Below are 23895 nucleotides of genomic sequence, written 5' to 3' on the forward strand. Positions count from 1 at the left end.
GATTTTTTTCGTCCATAAAAGAATAGTCAACGTAATACCTAGTAGTATACACTATTTCCATTGTTTTCTCCGTTTTGTTTTACCATATAACTGTTACTAACTAATTACAATACAACTATACAACGTTATTTCACGGGCCAAGTAAAACTACTCTAGAACCTCTCAAAGATAATAATAATTACGTAAAAAAGTCACAGAATTTATCTTAAAGATCGATTGCTAGAGTCTGTTGGCTTTTCGACGAAAACACATCATCTTTTATTTATATCTCGAACTTAAAACAACCTGTGTCAATAGCAAGATAAGTGAACCACATCTTATCGTAGACTTCATGACAATTTGTACTCGTCCGCCTTCCTCCCAAATTAAAACAGTACACATGTCTAGCTCTACTGAAAAGAAAAAAGAGAGCCTATACCCACCACAATAAGTGATTCATGTTTAGGGTAGGGCACAACACGTTCCCTGGCGCCCTTAGTTTCTATATTGTTTTGGAAAAACAAATAGTCAGTCATGCTTATTTATTAGCGTTGAATATAAACGAAAAATGTTACTGTCTGTAAAAATGTCACTATGTAGAGTCAAGTTCATAAAAACTGCGCTATTTCTTTTTCACACCTGATTAATCTATAAAAGAAAGAAAGCAAGAAGGAAGAAAAATCAACTTGAGGCGGGAAATAAAGCAAAATTACAGTAAAAACAAGTTACACTTCATAATTTCCCGCGCTTTTCTAATTCTCGAGGATTCAGAATTTTCGAAACAAAAAAAAGCAAAACAAATTAAAGAAAGAAAAGAGAAAGAAAGAAAGAAAGAACGAAAAAAGAACTAAAGAAAGAAAGAAAGACAGAAAGGAAGGAAGGAAGAAAGAAATAAAGAAACTGAAAACTTTGAAAACAGTTCGGTGAGAAAACAAACCGCACCTGTTATATGATGGTTGCAAACAAGATTAACATCAAAACTACAATAACAAAATCAATGTATTCGATTGGCTAATACAGATGCATACAATCCTGGATGATGCATAATTGAAAACTGACGTTCCGGTATTAAAACCCGACCCCCCAAAACAACCAATACATCACATCACATGAACACCACGGGACACTGTGTAAGGCTGACATTTTATTTCAACATCTGTTGAACCTAAACTGACTTCAGTTTTGCTCTCGAAGTTGCTGTCATGTCGGACAAACCGTCAGAAACCAGCGCCGCAGGAAAAAAACCGGCTCCCACGGCCGCAATTCAAAATCAAAGCCCGGGGAAAGCCGAGCCGGAGAAAGGAAAGCCAATGGCAGTTTTGAGCGACGAAATGAGGATTCTTAAAGTTTTGTTAGGATTTCTAAAATATGCCGGAGCAGCTCTATTAGTTTGGTTTTTTGGATGGTTTGGATTTGGTTTCACGTGGATTATTATTGGGTCACTAATTTTTACGTTCTGGATAAAAAATCAAGAGAAGAAAACAAAGAAAAAGGCCATAGCAAGGGATGTGGCTGAACACGAGGAAACAGCAATTGAAGCAAGGATAGATGAGCTGCCTGCTTGGGTAAGACTGAATGGAAATTTTTTTTATAGTACCGGCACAATTATTTCAGTTATTGTGGAATAAAGATTATTCCAAGCAAAAAAATAATAATTTTTCCTGTTTTTGAGGGGGGAAATATGCTTTTCTTATCCTGAATTAACAAACATTTAAAGTATTGGACAACATACATTGCCTGGGCAAATATACAGACTGTATGTGCTTTTTATCTCAGGCCGAAAAAAATCTATATTTTTCAAAATTGTTATCTCTATAAATTGAAAGGGGATTAAAACAAAGATTTCTAATTTTTCATCATCAAATAATAATAAATATTTTTCTGTCATTAATCTGCTGTATTTTAAAAAGTTTTTCATCAAGGGCATTTATAGGAGTTCCTGATGTTGCGAAAGTCACGTACGATAATCTAAAGATTTCGACATTGATATTTGATTACGCCCGGGACGGTTTATGCGAAAGAATAGGGTCAGCTATACAATTATTAGTCTTTTAACTATAGAATCGCGTATAGCTTGCTTCTGATATTAATTACCGACTCAAATTTGGCTAGCAGTAAGCGTTACTACCTGTAACTGCTAGACTCCGGACGCTAGAAGTGGACGTGACCTAAAAATAGATTTGTTCTTTTCACTTTCACTCTCACCTTTTGAAAATTCCAAATTTTCGTTATGCTTCTTTTTTTTCATCACTTAGACTCTCATAAATTATATACATATGTACTGATTCGATTTATTTTTCATTCTGATAAGAAAAAAGAATATTTTCCCATACATTTGATGTACTGACAAAGAGCAAGTTAGTCTGTCACGCTATTATCAGTGTGACTCTTACATGTGACAGACTTACGTGACATATGAAGTAAGTCTCGAGACGTGCGCTTTCTGGACTAGAACAAAGATGGCTGCAGAAGAGAAGACAGTGTCTGTGGATGCTCCTGATGTAAAGCCATCTTCTCAGCCCCCAGTCCCATCAACAGACGAAAAAAAGCCTGAACCGAGCTCGGAAAAGAAACCAGGACCCGCCATTAATGTCGGTATTGTGAAATTCGCTGTAAAATATCTCAAATTTGTCGGCGTTGCTCTTGGGATTTGGTTCATGGGTTGGCTGGGTCTGAGCTATGTGTGGGTTTTTTGCGGCCTTTTGATTTTTATGATATGGCGAATGAACAAAGACGAGAAGAAGAAGAAAAGATCAAGTCTACAAGAAGCTGCAGATAACGAAGATGGCGCTGTTTCGGCCAAAATGGAAGACCTTCCTGCGTGGGTAAGCTGTCTTAAACTACTAGACGAATTTTCTAGACCAGTAACAACAACCAGTCAAGTAAAAAAACTCTTTTACAAAGTCTTCCAACTCTTTCGTTGTAATATTTACTAATATTGGATCTCCGGTGTTTTAAAAGTGTTGGTCTCCACTGAGTTTGAAAACAACTGAATTTGCACTTCAAAACTTAAGTGCTATTTTCCCAACACGTTGTTTCTTGTAAGATGTGTTTTTTATGAAAATATAAACTCATTATAAATTAATGACATATTAGCCCGCTATCAGTAGCAAAATAATATTACTATCCCTTCCTGAAGAGTGCCATTTGATAACATACCGCGTTGTGCTTTTATAAGCTAGAATTTCAACTGACTTTTTCATAAAAAACCTTAGCTTAGTGAAGTAAAAACTTGGTAAAGTTGGTGAAAAGTTGTAGAGACGTGGCTTTTTTCACTAGTACTGGTGACTTCGCTCAGTTTGTCTTTCTAGGCGTGACCAATATATTTTGAAACCAAGAAACCTTCATTTTTATTTTATTTTGATGAGATAAAATTTATTTATTTTTGTATCTTAGTAAACTGTTATAGTACAGTGCGTTAGTACTACGGTTGTGAGAAAGTGTTGTTTGTTAACTAGTACTGATTCTCACCACATGGCCTCTGTTTATCGGTATGGGGGGGGGGGGGGGGGGGGGTTAAATCCTACTAAGACAAAACAACATGAACATTGAGCAACATCCTATATTTATGCTTGCTTTCAATACATGATAATTAATTCTAGGAAGGGTTATGCTTGCACATATATAAATATTATTGTACTTGTCTTCAATACCTTTTAAAATTACAGTGTAACTTCACATGCTGTGTCTTAATGAGAGTGCACGGCTGCCTTAAACAAGTTCCTTAATCTAGCAATACATAAAAAAGAAATCCTAAATTGAAACTTTTGTGGTTGGAAGATTGCTAAATAAGACAGCGTCTGTATCCATAACGCAAGTAATATGTTTGTGATACCGAGCAATAAGAAACAGGGAATTTTAGTTTTGAATGCCAAATGAAAGTAAAAATGACAAATGCAAATTTAGGTGCCAATCATTAGTTGTTGGAAGTATTTTAAATAAGACAATGTCTGTGGCTAGATGGAAATTAGGATAACATGTAAAAATTTGAATGTGAAATCCCATTTTTTTTGCCAAAAAATACCCTATGTTTATAGCAAAAAAAATTCTCTCTATTGCGTATTGAACAAATGAAACTTAAAATATTAATTTTATTTACCTTGGACGTATTTTGTTTTCTTTTTTCTCTTTCATGCATTTACTTTTTTAAGGAAAGAGCTTATTGTTCATTGGTAATACATGACTACAGCTGCTAACAATTCATAATTAAAGTTTAATGGATACACGAAGGAAAAAAAGGAAAAATTGCGAAAGGAAAAAAATGAAAAAATGTGCTAGTTGAGCCTAATTTCTGTTTATGTCTCTGAGCTATGAGTGTGTGTGCCTTTCCCACAAGACTTAAACAGCTGTTTACATCAGATAAGGTCACAAATATTTTCTAATGCTTAAGAAAACCTTGATAAACAAGCAAATAATGTCTGGTCGCTAGGAAAATAGTTTTGTTTTCCTGATAGACAAGACTTAAACAGCTGTTTACAACAGATAAGGTCACAAATATTTTCTAATACTGAAGAAAATCTTGATAAACAAGCAGATAATGTCTGGTCGCTAGGAAAATTGTTTCGTTTTCCTTGTTTTCCTGATAGTCTCAATGTTTCCCGAGGCAAAGCCTTTTCTCAATGAAAGTCTGTTTTTTCTCTGTAGAAACACTAAATGTCTGTTATTTTGCTTTGAACTCCATTTGTACTTAAAGTTCCAGCAAAATATTCCTCCCATTTTGTTGTTTGCGATAGGTGCAAAATATAATGCCACCAGCTTTTTTCTCGTTCTGATCATGTGCACTTGCTTATTTTCACCATTCTTATCACATGCAACTTATTTCCTGAGGGTAAATAAGTAATTTATTTTCCAGTCATGATACATTTAGATTTAGCTAGTGTCATAATTCAACCAATGAGAGTGTTTGTTGCATACCAGAAAATTTCATCGCTATATAACAAATATATTATTATTCACTATGATAGTGAAATTAAAAGTATCCTGTAGTTAATTATTATTATACCACAAGAAAATCATTATATTTGTTTGTCAGTAGTTATGATGTCAAACAGGTACATTTGTCAGAGGCTAGAATAATATATATTATACCATAGCAGGTAATACATTCTTAATGCCTTTATCCAGTATTTTCACAAGTTAATGTTTTTAACAAATTTTAGAACTAGTTTAATGGTTTTTACGTTTTAAAAAATTCTGTAAGTTATAAGATTTTGGAAGCTTTTACATGTACATACATTGTACATACTTTAATTTATCTTCTTTGTTCTTAATTATGGGTTAGATAATTTATGCTTAAAATTTTGTTTATGAAATAGTTGAGAGGAAGCTTGTTTAGCTAATTTTATGCATATTTATGACACATAAAGTATTTTTTTAAATTAAAATAATAGACCTTTATACAGATACCGCAGCTCAACATCAGCCTCGTCAGCATGTAATATATTCTTTAGAAATTGCCTACAACCTGTGAAATTTTTAAGTGTTTCAATTGTTCGTTGATGTGTGAATTCCTTTCATTACTGCGGACTGTAGTCAAATTCTAAAGAATAATTGCACCCTGATGAGGCTGAGGTTGAGTGACGGGGAGTAACGGGATCCGTGAAATGGCCTATTACGAATAAACTTCAACTGTTATCAATACACTGAAACAGCCTCTGGGCTGATTAAAGTCAGGACAGAGCTACAGTGATTCAAAGATCTAATTGGAATTTAGCATAGGTTTTGTGGAGGGATGAAAACCAGAGAAAACTGGAGAAAAACCCTCAACTAAAGGGAGAGATCTTCACTCACATGTTGTTGTCAACCTTCCAAAATACACATCAAAAACTGGCAATTATTGTCAACAATTATTTTATAAAACAAACAAAAATCTATATGTTCAAAAAATCAAAAAAAAAAAAAAAAAAATCAAAGTATATTCTAACAAATCTCAGTTTTCGTTGTAATTATCATTATTCATTTTCTCTCTCATTAGTTTATTTTAACTTCCATTCATTATTGGTTATTCAATTAACATCAATTTCAACAAGTCAGTAACGATTATTAATTGTTATTATTCATGTCTGTCATATTATGCCTGGTCAGATTATCAATATGATAAATAATAAATAAAAAGAAATGAGAATATTTAAAATGATTTTTCAACAGAATAAGACTGAAGCGAGATGACTTTTTACCCCCACCTCTATACCATAATAGTTTTTATAATTCTTTCATGTTAAAATTTTTGATTCCTTAGAGAATACAGGAACAATAGTCATGATTAAAGAACAAAAGCAATGTGAAAAGGATTATGGTCTAGAGACGGGGGTAAAACGTCATCTCACTTCAGGCTTATTCAACTTTTTTTGACATCATCTGAGAATGTGAAAGTCTTATTTTACCTTTTTACTTTGCCTATTGCCTTTTTACTCGATACTTAATTACTCTACATTTTATAGAAAAATTTATTTTATCAAACTTATTGTACTTGTCGATTTTCTCTTGGTTTTATTTTATTTTGCTTATTGCCTTTTTACTTGATGATTACTCCGATCCCTTTGTTAAAAAAAAAACTCACAATTTTTTTTGCTTATTATCATGTTAATTTTCCCTCTTTAATTTTGATCTATAAATTAAAATCATTCCAGGCATTTTAGATCCCAGAAATTGAGATCAAAAGCCATGCCTAAAAGCAGAGTTTATTTACACATTATTATTTGGAAATCCCCTCGGGAGACAATTGGATTTCAAGTGACCTTTCTCTCAAGAGAAAAAGGCATTATTTATGCAAATGAATAGGCTCAATACCAGCCTGCTTGGTCACATGTCAAAAAGACATCAAAATATAACCTTTTGTGTTTTGAATGAATTTCAATGAGATAGTGTGGTTTGTGAGGTCTTGGCTCTAGATTTTCAACAACGTTTTCTTGAACATCTTCAATATGTGTTGCTCTTGGATTATCAACTTCTTCAGGCACTTATTTTACTCTGATGGGTGCAGTGTTCCTCCACCAAAAGGCAGAAATAATCAGGTTAAACTGGAGATATAATTTATCGAAAATATTTTTATCCTTTACTGTAATATTCTGTTTTTTCTTTCCCACCTTTTTGTTTGCTCTTTTTTGTCACATCTTATCATTTTATTTTCCCTGTTTAAATCGACCTATGAAAAATATTATTAATGTATTTATGAATTTCAAGTTATTTCTCAGACCTTGGGTGCAACCGATTTTGACAACAGAATTGCATGCTCACATAATAAATAGCTCATTCTGAAAGCTTCTGAATGTGTCATATTACAAAAAGGTTTTCTCCTTTTTTTAGCTTTTTTTACTGCAGTCTTATATAAGTAGCAGCTAAAGCATTCTCTATATTGTGCAAATAATTTCTAGATATTCTATTAAAGTGAGAAATATATGGGGTTAAATTCAAGGCCGTATTAGATCAGCTGTTTTCCAGCCAGAATTAAAACAAAAGAGGAGATGAAAAATGTCACTAAATATTTGATTCTTTTTTAAATCTTTGATATTTCACTAAATTAATTCCCTCTGGTATCTTTTTTTATTTAGTAATTATTATTTATTTTGTTTTGCTGTTTTTTCAGCAGTCTATCTCCACACAATCCTCATGAAACTGAAGCTTTTTATGCTAATGGTTTTTTCTGCAGCCAAATTTGAATACAGCTGTCTTGTTTGCTTTGATAAATTGACAGGAAGCTAAAAAATTTCTGGTTCTTTTTTTGTCTTGCTAATGCTTGGAATTAAGACTCGATATCTAATGTTCATAAAAAAAAAAATTTTTTGTGAGTTTTCTTACATAGGTATTATCTATTGAAGTTTTAAATTTTATTGTAAATATATATATAGAGTATGTTTGAAGTGCCAAAGCAACATAAATATAGCCCTAAGCGATGCACCCAATTACTGTATAGTTTGATTTGTTACTGTCATTCTATTTTCTTTGAGTGTTTTTCCCCAGAGTGTGTTGAATTATACCCTGTGCACATGAATGTATATGCTTATATAATGTCTTTACCTCTTATATACCACAGGTGTTCTTCCCAGATGTCGAGAGGGCAGAATGGCTAAACAAGGTAGAGAATAAATATTTGATTAATATTAATTATTAAAAAATAAATGAAAAATGAATTATTGGTTAATCCAGATTATGATCCCTTAATTTTGAATAATACTGTCTATAACTTTTTTAAGATCATGAAATGACATTAGTAACTAGGCAACAGCATTAGAGTAATTTAACACCTTGTTGATTTTTGTGGTAACTGATATTGTGGAAAAAGCCATTTGGTCATTCAATTGTAATGAAAATTTCTTATCCTTCTTATCTTGCTGACGGAGGCTGTGGATTAGCCTGAAAGGCCCAATTTTAGTCCTGGTAACTTTAAAAAGTATCAAATAACAGCTTTTCAAGCGATTTCTGGCTATAAATGAAAGCCTTTTATAAGGAGAAAAGCAAAAATGAATTAAAAGATACTAAAGTATTAAGGATCCTGACCAGTAAAATGTGTTTATTTTTTCACATAAAATTTATATATTTGTCTTGATTTATCTTAAAGTAAGACAAATCTTTAAATCAAGAAAAAGTTGAACTTCAATCTGGTTTGGTAAAACAAATATATCCTGCTTATTGCTTTAGGGAAAAAATGAATTGTAAATTTAAGATTTTTTGTTAAATCAATTCTAAGATTTTTTTAGCAGACTCACAGCATTTCAAAATATATTATATAATATAATTTCACAAACGTGTGCTCTGATTGGCTGAAAATCTATGTTTTATCAGAGTATAAAAATATAGATATGACGTCAAAACCATGTTTTCTATACAAAATTAAAATAGAAAAGACATAAGTGAGTGATTTCTATAACCTTTTGAGTGTTCTACAGCTTCAGGAGTGTTTTATCAGAGAACAGAACATAGCTAAGCCTGATCTATTTGTTAAATAGTGCAATATTAAAGCTTGTGTATATTAGGTGTCTAAAGTTTATTTAAAGAGAATCATTTTAATATTAAATGCTTACTAAAATAATAGTGAAAAGCAAATCTTAGAATTTGTATAGGAAATATCGTGCGATTTTTTGTTTATAGTTCACTTAACAAAATTTCAGTAAAAAATGCGAAGTGACGCTGCTCATCTTTGTCTATTTGGCGGCCGATTTTCAGTCCATCGTGCAACTGAAATGCATAAGAAAGATTAGTTCTTACAGCTTTAAAATTTTATTTATATGTTTTTTAAGTACAAAATGATAGAAAATGATTGTTTTGACATTTTTTTTGGCCGTGTTGCCATAGCGACTTAATTCGGTACTCCTACGGAGTACAATTAACGCTATAATAATTGTACTCCTCTCGACCAATCAGAGTCGAGTAACTTTGTTGAGTGTTCTATAAAAAAAAGAATTGTTATCATTTGAATACTTATGTGCTGAAATAATGAAAAATATTTGTATCTTTCTAGAAGATAAAGTTGTAAGTCTACATATCTGATTGTTCCATGTCGAAGTGGAATTTTGATAAGCCAACCATTTCAATTTTCTTTCTTTTCCATAACAGATGATTGTCCAGCTTTGGCCCTACATCAATGACATGGTCATCAAGATCTTAAAGGAGAAGGTTGAGCCAGAGATTCAGAAAAATGTCCCTGGTTTTTTGAGTTCTATTTATTTTGATGAGCTCAAGCTTGGTGATCAGGTAAAATAAGCAACTTATTTATGGCAGCTTTGAATATGGTACTTATCACTTTTGCTGTCATGACAACAGTTTAGACTTCTTTGACAATGCGGCAGCCATCTTGAATCACAAGGCATTACAGGTCATCCAGGAGGCAAATAGACAAAGCTTTGTTACAATAATGGAGTCAATTGACATAAAAATATAATTTGAAAAGAGATGAATTAAAAAAATGGACAGTTCCATGAATGAGGATCGTCATTTCAGCATCTTCGTTTTGTTTTGTCCCCAGAACGGCCCATAATGCCTTGTGATTCAAGACCACCACCACATCCTTGAAGTAGTCCATTGTACACTTTTTTGGCTGGCATATTATGTTAAATTAGCCTTTCCAGAACTAGCTTGAGTGACCATTAAACGATAGACTCGATAAAATACAGTCAATGTGTGAACACATCAAGTCCAACCTCGACGTGGAGCCATTGCTTTGAGGTCACTCAAGACATTGAGAAAGTTTTATTACATTAGCTTTATCTTTCTTTGTTTTACCAATAAACAAAGAAACAATACTCAAGGGAATTCCTCATGGTTTGAAATGAGAGGCACTGTACCTATTATGATTATATATAAAGAGGTGTATTCTAACAATGAAGATTAACAGTTTATATCTTGATTACAGCCACCACGCATTGGAGGTATCAAGACTTACACTCAGAATGTCAAGCGCTCTGAGATTGTTATGGATGTTGATCTTATGTGAGTCATTCCTTACTTTTGAATGTGGCTCTCCAGTGATGTTTGGGTTACCTGTGTTTTTTACATCAGATACCATCAGATATTAAGTATTAAATGACCTTCCGCGAAATACACATTCTTTACAATTCTTTAATATACTACGCACTCAATTTCCCATGTATTACGACAAGGACGGATCCAGGGGGCAAAGGGGGCTAAAGCCCACCTCCCTTCAGCAGAAAAAAAGGATGCTTTTTTATATTGTTTTTCGTTGTGTTGACGGAAGAAACTCAATTAGGCCCCCCTAAACTCAGTTAGTCCCCCCCTAAAATTTTGGCTGGATCCACCCTTGTACGACCATTATTTGAGTACAATTACAGAACCATAATAGTTATACACAGTCTGTCAACCAGTCTGTCAACTGGCTTTGAACCATTTTCTTTTTGCTAATGACATTGCGAGGAAATTTGTGTGGCTCACGTAATTGGTTTGAGTTCGTGACTTTCAAGTTTGCTTGTTTACAATAAAATAGTTGTTTTCATGCACAGCTCTTTCTCAGTTTTTCCGCTTCGTTCAAGAAATAATTTATTACACTGCTAGTTGTGTATTACAGCTGGATAATTTTACTCGTGAAGCTGTATTTTTTCTCACCCCAGGGCTCTAAAAATATATGGCCGCTTTCACTCTTAAAATTATCCGGCTGTAATGCACCACTAGCAGTGTAATATTACCTCTATGTATTGAATTTTTAATTGTTTTTCTGATCTTTCTTAATTGGCATATATTACTTAGTATTCATTGTATTTGTTGTTTTTATTTAATCTGATCCACACAACTCATTAGGATATTAGAAGAACTCATAAAACTGAGATATACGAATTCACTCTAGATCTATTACCTCCTCTTGAGAATCCCAATACCCTATCAATACTCATTGTTTGTCTAATAAAGATCATTTGTTTGTACTTTACAACAGATATGCAGGAAACTCGGACATTAGACTATCTGTCAAGGGGATGTCTGTGGGTATTGAAGACTTGCAGGTACAGTAGACATATCATTCTAAAAAAATCTTTTTTAACAGTTCAATTAAAATGCATACATGTTTGAAGAAATAGGAAATGTTTGTGCGTGGTGTGTGCAGTCATAAAGCACGCACTGATTGAAGGAACACTAGAGAAGTGTTAGGAGAAGCATGACATGTAGCTGAGTGCTTCTCAACACTTGTGTTTTTCGTGTTAGTTCATTGTTAATAATCTGTTTCTGTTTCATTCTCTTTCCAGCTGCGTGGTACTCTAAGAGTAATCTTGAGTCCACTCATTCCTACATCTCCATTGGTGGGCGGGGTATCAGTCTTCTTCCTCAACAGACCAGTAAGTTCATTACCCAACATTAAATATGGCTGTTTTTCATTCTCAACATTTTGGTTGAAATTATCAACAAAAATATTATTCATGAAATAACAAACATAATGATATTTTTTTCTTTTTTTTTTAAGGATATTGACTTTGACCTTACCAATTTGTTGAATATTCTAGACATTCCTGGTTTGAGGTTAGTTCCAGCATTGGTGCACATTATTTAGTTCGTATCAGAAATTTTAGACTCCAAATCTATTTTAAAGATTGATCTAATTTTAAGCATTTCATGTCCTGTGGTAATCTGCTTATTGTTCATCTCACATTTTTGGTTACAATAATTGTCAGTAACGAATATATACATTACCATAATAATCCGATCTCTCCCACCACTCTGTGCAACATCTGTTAATATTCCCATTTAAATCTTTGAATTTTCAGAATGATTTTGTATTGTCATTCACACCCCAAGTGAACATCAAGTAAATTGTCACATTTGACTCTCGACTGGCTGTTTCACAGGCTTAAATATCTGTTTTTCCCAATAGTTTCCATGCAGAACACCGCTAGCCTTAAGTAACAGGGCTTAAAATAACTGTCAATCATTTGCCGGTCATGATCACAGGTCAAATTAGTTTTAGCTTAGTCATAACTTATTTCTGGTGCAACATTACTGGTCAAAATGACCAACGACGCAAAGATTTGACCAGACAAGTTCCAATTCTAGACAGACATCGTCTGATGTCCAGCTGTTATTTTAAGCCCTGGCCTTAGGACGTTTAGGAAAACAAATCAACCAGGTTCTTTGATTAATTTCTTGCAGTGACATCATAAGAGGAGCTATAGATGACGTAGTTGCATCATTTGTAGTCTTACCCAACAGGATCACTGTCCCATTAACTGATATTGACCCATATACTCTCAAATTCCCTCTCCCTGACGTAAGTACCAGTAATATTATTATTATTATTATTGATATATTAACCATTTGACTCTTGGGGAAAAATATAACACGTAGGCTTCCCCCTATCCCTGGACAGTTGTCAAGAATTCATGACAAAAAATAACGCGTAAGATAAACTATATAAATACAGAAATAAGATATAGCTTCCAAAAAAAGTTTATTCAAAAAAGAGGTAAACAAAAGACCTAACGATGCCAAACATTTTACCAGAAATATTCAAAAAGTCTAAAATGAGAAGTTCAAAAATGCATAACACAATTTTTTACCAAATGTTCAGCAAAGGGAATTCATACAAGCACTAAACAAAAGCAAATAACAGCAAACATTGGGTGAAAATAATTCATACAAATTGAAGTTAGAACAGTATAAAACTATGAAACAATAGCCATGTATGTATGTTATAACTGATATGGCTGATAGTTTGATGACTGATGGTTGATGGATGCTCAATGATTGTCAATGGACACATTTAGTATAATCTGGGTGTAAAGTTTCTAGACCAGGGGGCTCAAATTTGTTATTCCATATAATTTGTAGATTTCTTACCCAAGCTAGACCATCCGCCTGCTGTATTGACCCCATTCTAGTTGTGTAATAACAGGTTTGCCTGACTACATACATATGCACAGTTACCAATGGGACCCCAGGCCATAATCAGGCCATCCCCTACCCCTGGGTATGCTTGTCCTAGCTATCCTCTTCAAGCAAAAAGCAACTTTATCAAACTCTGGAACAGCTCGTAGGCTAATCTACATCAAGGCTAAACCTTGGAATGACAACAATAAACCTCATAGTTTAACACTGCAAGTAACACAGGCATGGGTGTAGTCCCTCTAAGGAAAATGTGTGATGTTTATTTTCAAAGGGCGTACTTCGTATCCACGTTATCGAGGCTAAGGACCTTGTGAAGAAGGATATTGGTGTGTTTAAGAAAGGTTCCTCCGACCCATATGCAGTTATTACAGGTAAACTCATTCATTTGATAACTCAATGCATTCTGTGTAGTTTGCTATAATTATATCTGGGAATCAAGGGTGGTGTAGCAATAGTGCACTTGCCTCTCACCTGGTGACCTCTGGAGTCTGGGGTTGGAAATCCCAAACTCAAAATCACACGAGTTGAGGATTTTTCTCAAGCTCAAGGTGTAGGAAGGGTGGTGATCTCTGGTGTCTCATGTTAGAATTCCCAGACTCAACATCACACAAGTTAGAGTTTGGAAGGTCTCTCACTTGGTGTGAGGATTCGGTGGTGTAGGGTGCAGTAGTGCACTCGCCTCTCACCTGGCGACCTCTGGAGTCTCAGGTTAGAATTCCCAGACTCAACATCACATGAGTTAGAGTTTGGTAGGTCTCTCACTTGGTGTCAAGGATTTTTTCTCAAGGTTCTCCAGGTTTCCACCCTTCGCAAAACGTAACTAACTAAATTCCAATTGGATTGTTTGTCAGCCATGGCCTGACTTTGATCTGCCCTGAAAGGCTGTTATACCTTCAAAACTGGAAATTTTCTCATAAAAGAACATGCATGGCAAATCTATTTGTTGTTCCCTTAGTAAAGCACAGACCTCTAATTCCTTCAATCAATCAATCATTTTAAATTATTATTCCATCCAAGAGATTACATAATCTGTGACTTGAAGAAACAACTGCTGAGCAATTCTGTTATATTCGTTATTAATTGGCAGCAGGCCTAAGCACCAGATTTCTCAGAACACAGTTATTTTGAATTTGCCAGCCAAACTTTGTAGACACACACCTCATTTATAACTCTGAAAAGTGGACTTGTTTCAGGGGTGGAGTGCCCTTAAAACACTATAATATTTTGAATAATACTAAATGATGATGATATTTTTTTTGCTAGAACTAAGTAAAATATAAATGTACATATAAATGCTTTTAAAGATTGCTGTTTTAATCCCTTTTAGTTGGAGCCCAGACGTTCAAGACTGAAACAAAAGAAGAGACTTTGAATCCCAAATGGGATGAAGTTTTTGAGGTTAGTTGAAGGTTGAGGACAATTACCTGACCCTGCACTTGTAAGGATCAGGTTGTTGGCTGATGATCCCTGAAGATACGAGATGGGGTAGGGTCGCATGCCCTCTTAGTGCAAGTCCCCATCATTCTACATCTGTATGAGTAACAATTCAGATGGAAATGACTGGCATGTGTAGACACTTGTTGCTTAACCCGTAGCTCTAGGGATCAAGTTGTTGGCTTGATTCATGCTACATCCGTACCATGCTACATGTACTGTCAGTAGAACAACTATTAACATAGCACCTAGCTCAGATTGAAAAGTTAGTTTGTGGGGCAGTTTGTTGTAGGGGGAGAAAACCATGCTACGTGTTGACCAACCATATAGCTCATCTCAGATCAAAACATTGTTGGTAAGACAGATTGTTGGAAGGGAGGGAAACCAGAGTAGCCAGAGAAAAATCCTCATCGCGAAAGCAACTCAACTAAACTTGCTATTTCCAGGTATTTGTGGACAACAGCCAGGGGCAGAAGATCAAGATACAGTTGTTTGACAAAGATAAAGCATCAGATGATGAATCTCTGGGATCTGTTGAGGCAGATATTAGCACTGTGGTACAACAGGGAAGTGCCGATCTTTGGCTTCCTCTCGAGAATGTTGAAAGTGGACAAATCAACCTGCGCTGTGTTTGGTATACCTTTACCTCCAGCCCTGATGACCTGTCACCCGTAAGTTGTACAGTCAATAACATAGGGCACATGAGGTTTTTGGGGAGAACTTTTTTCTTTTGTTAAGGGATGGAGAATAGATTTGCATACTTTTATACCACTGCTTCCACCCAAAAAGTTTGATTAAAAATCTTAATTTTTTGTATTTTGTTGGCCAAAACATGTGTGCTTGCCTCTTCAACTCTGGTACTCTTAATACTGAGCACACAAACAGAAATGCATGATTTCCCATCATGATGAAGTAGGATTTTGGTAGACCCCAATCAAAGAACTGTGTGACTGCAATGATTGTACCATAATCGTAGTCCTTTAAAGTCCTCCAAAACTGTTTCATGTAAACTGAAACCTTTGTTGTCAATCTCATTTGTTTTGTTGTTGGAAACACAATGTTTAAAGTAACATCTATTAATATAAAGATGTGTACATTTAAAATTGGCAGTACATCTCTTCGTCCCTCATAAAATGAATTTTGTGCCAACATTTAGTTTGATTATATCATTTGCCTAGTTTGCTTGATTATTATTTATTATTATTTATTAACAGCCTGACAAAGCCATCCAAGGAGAGGAAATGTTGGGAACAGCAGCTTTGTTTGTGAAACTGGACTCTGCCAAGAACTTACCTGTAAGAGAATATTTCTTTTGATAATAGTTAGTTTTAATGTCTTCTTAATAATTGATATTCTCTCTGTCAGGTTTTGAGACTTTTTTCATTTCCTATACTAGATTCCTTTTTTAAAATAAATTTATTTGTTGTTGTTGTTGTTGTTGTTGTTGTTATCATTATTGATATCTTTTTCCCCCCATCTAACAGGTAACCAATCCTGCCCGTGGTACCACAAGTGCATTCTGTAAGTTGACTGTTGGTAATAGGACCCTTCAAAGCAAGGTAAATAACAAAACTATTACTTTATTATCTTGTACTATCCTTTGTGAATGCCCTTTCCCCCAGGGCTTGAATGTGCAACTGATTGGTTATCAAACATAACTCAGAACTTTTGTCAAGCTTAGTTAGTGACTAATAATAGTAGACAACCTGCACAGTACTGTAAGTGGTCGGTAACTGCATTTGTTGGCCACTTACCGTTACCTAAGTACCACTATTTTTCCTCTATCTTACCATCACCTAACTGTTAAACCTTACTGACCTTACCGACCAGAGACAAACACCTTACACCTCTTGCTCATTGGCAACTCAAAAAAACTGTTAAGACAGAAAAAAACCTTTGCAATCAGAGTACACATTTTGTAAATATTTCTGAAATAATCATTTTGTTGCAGACAATCCAAGATTCCATCAGTCCGGTCTGGGAGGAGCCATTCCGCTTTTCGATTCATGATCCAAAGTATCAAGAACTGGACATTGAGGTAAGACGTGTAAGAGTACTGTAGTTCCTATCAAAAGCAAGTGATTGGATGCAAGCATGTTTTATAGCATTCTTATCTCAGTTGTATATAAGACACGTTAGATCAAGACAACTTGTAGTGGATATTTGGTTTTGATTGTTGGTAAAAAAAATGATTTTTTCAAACCCAGAGAAAAACAGGGTTTGACAGTAAAAAGCAAGAAATAAAAAACATTTTCATACATGTATATCTATCTGCATATATGTGACACCCAATTTATAGGGTATGAATAGGTCTACAGATATTTGGTGGATTTGACTAATAATTGAGCTAGTCTGGATTTCAGATTTAGGGTGGAGTATTAATGGATTGACTGATCCTGCAAATGTAGTGGATTGTTGATTTATCCATTGTTTTGGTCAGGATTTTTGTTTTTCCCTTGCTAAACTGTAGAGTTTAGATTGTGGACCTCTTTAGAAATGTTTTATGTTCGTTCTTGTCCTCCAGGACAAAAAATACAAGAAGTTGTCAACGAATTGAGTTTGAGCAATTTTTTTTGCGCATTGCTGCTGGATTAGGCATAAGTTTTACCAGATTGAGGAATTTGCCTAACCCAATCCCTTCCCCCCATATTATATGAGCGATCAGTGAACACAGTTTGGTCGTCACTTGGCTAACAGTACTGTATCAACCATTAATTTCAACCAGTTGGCTGAAAGCATTTTTTCTCTTCTCTTGTGGCTTTTAGGTATTTGATAGTGTGAAAGAGAAGAGTATTGGTAAGCTTGATCTTCCTCTTGAACGCTTGCTGAAAGATGAAGACATGAAGTTTGAACAGCCCTTCCCACTCAAGGATTCTGGACACAACAGTACCTTGTCATGCAGCCTTATTCTCAAAGTATGTCAACATAGGCTTGTTTATTATTATCATTAATTATTTTTCCTTGAACCTTGTGGAAATCAAGGGTGGCATTATGGTAGTGTGCTCGTCTCTCACCTCTAGGGCCTCAGGGTTGATTCCTGGACTTGGCTGCCACAATTGCCAGTAGAGTTTGTTAGGTCTTTCCCTAGTTACGAGGGTTTTTCTCTAGCTTTCTTACCTCCAAAAAACCAAGCAGGCTGAATAGACACCCCCACCCATCCCCCCACCACAGCACGCCGGAATGCAGCTCAACTTGGAGGACATAACAATAGGTTTCCATTTCTCATGAGATTGAAATTCTTTTGTCTTCCAAATTGAGCTGCATTGATGTCACATGCAAAGGTTCCATTCTAATTTGATATGTAATTTAGCTGTGCATTGGTTTGAATAAGCCCAATAGGTTTTTTCAAGGCATCAAAAAATTTTTTTTTGTCAATCCTAAGTTTGATTAGGTAATGTATCTGTAACATTCTTGTAATGCATATGCAAAGCCTGAGTTACGATTGTCTGTGATGGTCTGACTATGAATCAATGATAATTTGAGCATACATGCAAATTAATGGCTTAAGTTATTCCTGTCATGGAAGTTTTAGCGGTAGCTAGAAGTTTTCAGATGAGAAAATAAAAGAATCAATTTTTTAGGGAAAACCTAGTGAACACAAAAAGTTACCTTGCATATTGGAGTTGGAAGGAGTTGCTAAATTGTAAATTTTGCTAAATTCAAGTCAGACTCTACCTACTACTTTTAGTCTTATGCATACCATGGCCAATTTGTTATGTTTCAAATCAAAGCCCCTACCACTTTTTTTGTGTGTTCCATAGTCCTTGAGTATATTTGAATGTAATTTTAATTGTAATTTTGAATGTTTTTTTAAAAAAATGCATGCATTGATAATTCAAATTAATATTTTTGGATTTGTAGGCATTAGTTACCCGTGAGGATGACACATCTGATGAAGAAGATGGCGAAGAAGAAGAAGCTGGAAAAGAAACATCTGAACTTATCCCAACTAAAGAAGGAAAAGATGAGAAAGGGTAAGACTTGCTACAGTTGGTTCATTGAGACTTTCATTGGTAGAGACTGACATTGTTGGTGGTGATGGAGATGAATAATGCTAAAGTTGAATAAAAGATCATTCACATCTTATTGATACCCTGAAACATCCTCTGAGCTGTTTGAAGTCAGGGCATGGCCAACTCACAGATCAAAATCTGAAACAACCTCTGGGCTGATCTAATTCAGGGCATGGCTAACTCACAGATAGAACCCTGAAACAACCTCTGGGCTGATCTAATTCAGGGCACGGCTAACTCACAGATCAAACCCTGAAACAACCTCTGGGCTGATCTTAGTCATGGCCCGGCTAACTCACATTTAACATATTAGGTTTTTGTGGAGGGGGTTAGGGTGGGGGGGGGGGGGGGGGGGGGGAGGAAACTGGCATGGAAAAACCTGGAGAAATTACCCTCAAATCAAAGGAAAAGGGAATGAAAGACCAAACTTGTAAACTTTTACCCAGACCCCAGAGGTGATAAGCATTAGTGGGCTACCACTTTATGCCACCATCTTGATTTCCTTGATCATGGAGAACCTTGGTTTACAGTCATCATGCCCCTATCTATCTAGCCCCAAACTATTTAGCCTCCCCCCCCCCCCCCCCCCCCCCATATAAGTCACCACCATATTACCAAGAGTCCTTTATGAGATGGGTTCTGACGTGGAAGGGTGGCTAGTGACCAATATGACACTTGGGTCTAGGACATTGATGCAACGAAATTAAGAAAAATAAGATATAAAGACTGATCAAATTGAGCTGATAGTCGCAGTATATGAGGCAACTTATGCAGCTGCAAATTGAAAGACTCAGAAAAAACTCTGAGTCTTGAAAGATATTTGAACCTGTGCCCTGGCAATTCAGTTAAGATCCTCTTTAATTGTAATATTAATCATTTCAAACTTTATTTTTCCATCAGAGAGAATACTGCAGTAAGGAGAAGAAAACCAGCTGCTCCAAAAGAGAAGATCCAGAGGTTTGTCTTTGCATTTCCTTAGAATTCTAATAAATTATACAGTAAACCATAAGTTTGACAAAAAAGTCTTAACAGAACTTCAATTCTGTCATCATCAGTGACAAGATGATTAATTATGAATAATGGTACTTTTTTAGCTTCGTTGTTTGTTATGCACATTTCAGACCATGTGATGTCACTCTTGAAAGCTGATTCTTTCATATGTAAATATTTTCATTGATACATTCGTCACGAAAGAGCAATTCTCAAGGGGATGTCATGTAATCTGAAATGGGCACTTTGCATACGAAGCTAAAAAGGTATATTCAATTAGAGAAAGTTAAGGTACAATATTATGATAAAACAATCGGGTTCATAATTATTGACTATTAATATTTATTTTGTATTATGTCCAGGAACGTGACTGGTGACCTGCACTTCAGGATACAGTACCTGTCCCAAGGAAGCAAAGTAGTAGTTGATGAGATGAAAGCCAGGTTAGCCCTATCGTGAATATCTCCTAGGATCAAATTAGAATTTAGTAGTTGATTTTTGTGGAGGGAGGAAAACCTGAGTACCCGAAAAAAAACCTCGAAAAAAACCCTCGAAGCACAGGAGAGAACCAACAAACAACTCATTTCAACTCATATACAACACAGAGCTTGTTGAGGCTCAAACCCAGATCACCTCTCTCACCACTACACCACCTATGCTTCCCACTAAATCGTTTTTGTTTGGTTTTCCAGAGACTTGTTGCCTTGTGATTCAGATGGACTGGCTGATCCTTACATCAGGGCCTATCTCCTGCCAGAAAGAGCTAAAAGTAGCAAGAGAAGGACTGATGTTGCTAAAAACACTTTGACTCCTGCCTTTGATGAAAGGTTAGTGCATATGGTAAAACATGGAATATATTACTTGCCTCTTGTGTGTTCTTAGCTTTTTAGTAAACACACTCACCTAAAGGCTCATAAATGTAATAGCCTTTTTGCAGGAAATAATCACATGAATGACTGTTACTGGATGGTAAAACAAATTGGGCTTCCTTCATTGAAATAATATTTGCTGGATTATTTCCAAAGCCTTTTCCAAAATACTTTATTTCTCTTATGAGATAATTTTGATTTCAAGATACGAAGCATTTTAAAGCTTGTTTGCCATCCACAGCCTTCCACAGGGGGCCTTGAGCTGAATTGATTGATTATAGTAGTGTTATATCAGTGCATGACTGTTGCAAAATGTCCTTGCTGTAAATCAACTTAATAATGAATTTATCATTATTAAATAATATTATTATATTATGATTTATTAATAGTATCATTATTAAATTTGCTGCAAATGGCCTAGTGTGAATCACCTTTATCTAGAAAAGGTGAAATGTAACAAATTCAACTGATGAACTTGTCGCCATCTATGTCTAATGTCCCTGAAAGAGACAGGACTGCCATTTTATTTGGTCATCCAATGATCTAAGCAATCTTATCTTTAATCCATTTATATTTGATGTGCTGTTTCAGGTTTGAGTGGATGATCCCACAGGACAAACTCAAGGATCATTCCTTGCAGATTTCTGTCAAGAATGATGTAGGGTTCTTCTCCAAGAGCAAGACCAACATGGGGGAGGTATGTAAAATTAATTATTATGATTCATTACCCTGCTATTACTTGTAGACGGCTCAGTGGAGTAGTGGGTAGTGCTTCTGACTTTTACTCCAAAGTGTGTTCGAGACCTAGAGCTGAGGGGTAAAATTTGCAAGGTGTAAAAACCTTAGCTCTCAACATTGGAGACGGTGGATCCTTTGTGGCTCAGATTCCCCAGATGGCAGTCCTGTCTCCAAATTGAAGGATGCAACAAACCAAAAAAGAATGACCACCCTCAGTACTAGCAATGATGTTGTTTTGGCATAGTATCCCAAAAAGGTTACTAGGGGGGGGGGGGGGGGGGGGATGGATAATACTGGAACTACACCATTTAGTAAGTACTATTTCAGGGATATATGGTTTTCACTCTACCCTGCCCTCATCATAATATTAGTTAATATAATTTAAATTCCTAACTTAAGTTGTTTCTTGTATGTAACAGGTGATCCTTAACCTTGGTACAATAGACCTCGTCAAGCCAACATCTCAATGGTGAATAGCATTATAACATTCGATTAAATTAATTACAGACCACACGTTATTCTCTTGAGAATAAGATTCTTTGTCTTAGTTGTATCCATATTCAACATGTGTATTCTCATGGGCAACCATTAAACAAAGAAATAATACTCTAGGGAATTACATGTGGTCTGAAATGGGGAAAAATATGCCTAAAGTATGGCTGTTGCATGAAGATAATAAAACAATAAAACTAAACTAAACAATACCCTGCAAAACAAATACCCTACCCCGCAATACAATAAAGCTTGCCACACCAAGAAATACCCCAAGATCTTTTGAGCAAGAAAACCCTGTCACCCTCGAGTAACATCAAGGAAGTGTTCATGTAAGGAAATAAAGACTCATTTTGAATTTACTTGGTTTGTTTTAAGGCACATCCTGCGTGACCCCATGAAAGAGGACTAAATTGTGGAGAATAATCGGCAAAGGATTAAATGACCTGTATGTGGATAATGAATTGTCTGGTCCCTGGAAATAGTCAGTCTTTACAAAGAAGTTTTGGACCCATAACCTGTTTAAAGTGGAAGAATGGTAAAAAAAGTGGAGCTACACCCTGGCATCTCTCCTGAAGAAGATAAAACTGGATGATAATAATTAATATAATGCTATATTGTTTGTAATTAAAGTTAATGCAGCTCCAGTCCTTGCACACTCAATAGTTTGTTCCAATTGTAGTCGAGGTCAAAAGAGTATAAAATGGCATGAAGTACCCCACACGTGCAGGATGGATTTTGATGTTGTGTTCTAGATTCAAAGCCTCTCTGCAAAGATTGCAAAGGCATTCTGAGTTGTCAGCATTATGCCATCTGACTCTTTAGTTTGTATGCTAGAGAAGCTCTATTAGGTGGCCAACCTGTTGGCCAGTTGTCAAAGTCTCAAAATAGAGTTTTTGCATAAATCAATACAGTACCTCTCTCAGTCACCGGTGACCTCTATTAAGACCTTAACTTAACATTAAAATGATAATCTTGTGCAAAACCACTTCATACATCAACAAAATGATATTAGAATATTCTATAACAACAGACCCAAATTTATCATAACTTTAAATTCAACAGTATTTTGAAAACCATTCATGTTATTGTGTTGATTGAATAGTGTTAATGTAATCAAATAAAATGCACACTGAATTATTAATAGTTATATCAATTTCAGACTAAATATTAATATAAAATTCAGTTAGGATAGTAATTTATGTCTTAGTAAGGGTTGCGTATTGGTATGTTTTAGTAGATAATGTATTTTAATTCACCATCATAGTATTAGGCTACAGTTTGGAATTATAGTTGTTTACCAATAAGTATTGAACAGAACTTTAAATTAACTACTTCTTGCACTAGACTCAAATTTTAAAATAAATTCAAATATTCAAGATGAGTAAATGGTGTTGTAATTTTATTAATATTCTTATCTTTTTCCATGAATAACAGTACTTAAAGCCCTGGGCTGGGTTGTTCAAAGCTGGATTAGTGCTAATCCAGGATTAACTCTATAGGTTTTATTAAGAGTTAACCCAGGATTAGCACTAATCTAGTCTCCCCCACAGCCACTTTCAGTGTCGTCACGCAACGCTTTCTCCCCTGAGTAAAGAGAAAGCGTTGCGTGACGACACTGAAAGCGGCTGTGGGGGAGACTAGCACTAATCGGGCTTTGAACAACTGGGCCCTGGGGGACTCCCTTACGTAATAGGGCAGGAATGCTCTTTGGAAATAACGAAAATGATCCTTAATTAGGTCCTGCCCAGGTGGGCGTGTCAACTAATGATTTTATCTCTAGAAGGTGCCAATTCTAAAACAATTTATTCATTTTTTTATATGAACCAAAAAATAAATATCCTGATTTACATCTATCATCCCTGCTGTCAGTAGAGTGCAAACAATATAACCGTGAAACTTTAGTAATACTAAATAGCACAATTTCATGCAAATTCCATTGTTTTCTATTGTCTAATTAGAGTGCACGCACTAAAACCGTGAACATTAACTGAGTACTAAATTAGTACTATTTCATACAGAATCCTTTGTTTTCTATTGTTTAATTATCACTATTTAGT

General features: G+C 35.2%; 1 protein-coding gene across 3 annotated transcripts; it reads left to right on the forward strand.

Annotated features, from left to right (window-relative positions):
- The first annotated feature begins 1134 nt into the window (after positions 1 to 1134).
- Positions 1135 to 23224, forward strand: LOC116301742 (extended synaptotagmin-3). Of its 3 annotated transcripts, none has more exons than XM_031710864.2 (22): positions 1135 to 1544; positions 8012 to 8053; positions 9532 to 9669; positions 10328 to 10404; positions 11360 to 11426; positions 11667 to 11756; positions 11882 to 11937; positions 12565 to 12682; positions 13571 to 13670; positions 14627 to 14697; positions 15180 to 15404; positions 15948 to 16028; positions 16218 to 16292; positions 16685 to 16771; positions 17499 to 17648; positions 18595 to 18707; positions 19647 to 19703; positions 20099 to 20179; positions 20429 to 20563; positions 21197 to 21302; positions 21763 to 21812; positions 22214 to 23224. In XM_031710864.2, exons 1-22 carry the CDS (start codon positions 1182 to 1184, stop codon positions 22245 to 22247), a joined length of 2316 nt encoding a protein of 771 aa, XP_031566724.2. In that variant the 5' UTR covers positions 1135 to 1181; the 3' UTR covers positions 22248 to 23224. The 3 variants fall into 3 exon arrangements, with proteins under 3 accessions (XP_031566724.2, XP_031566716.1, XP_031566732.1); XM_031710856.2 differs by lacking the exon at positions 1135 to 1544 and adding an exon at positions 2421 to 2804; XM_031710872.2 differs by lacking the exon at positions 1135 to 1544 and adding an exon at positions 6839 to 6992.
- Positions 23225 to 23895: the final 671 nt, after the last annotated feature.

This window comes from Actinia tenebrosa, unplaced genomic scaffold (assembly GCF_029948245.1).
Source record: "Actinia tenebrosa isolate PJP-AT-01 unplaced genomic scaffold, QUT_ActTen_1.0 PGA_scaffold4__44_contigs__length_22323623, whole genome shotgun sequence".
NCBI classification, from domain to species: Eukaryota; Metazoa; Cnidaria; class Anthozoa; order Actiniaria; family Actiniidae; genus Actinia; species Actinia tenebrosa.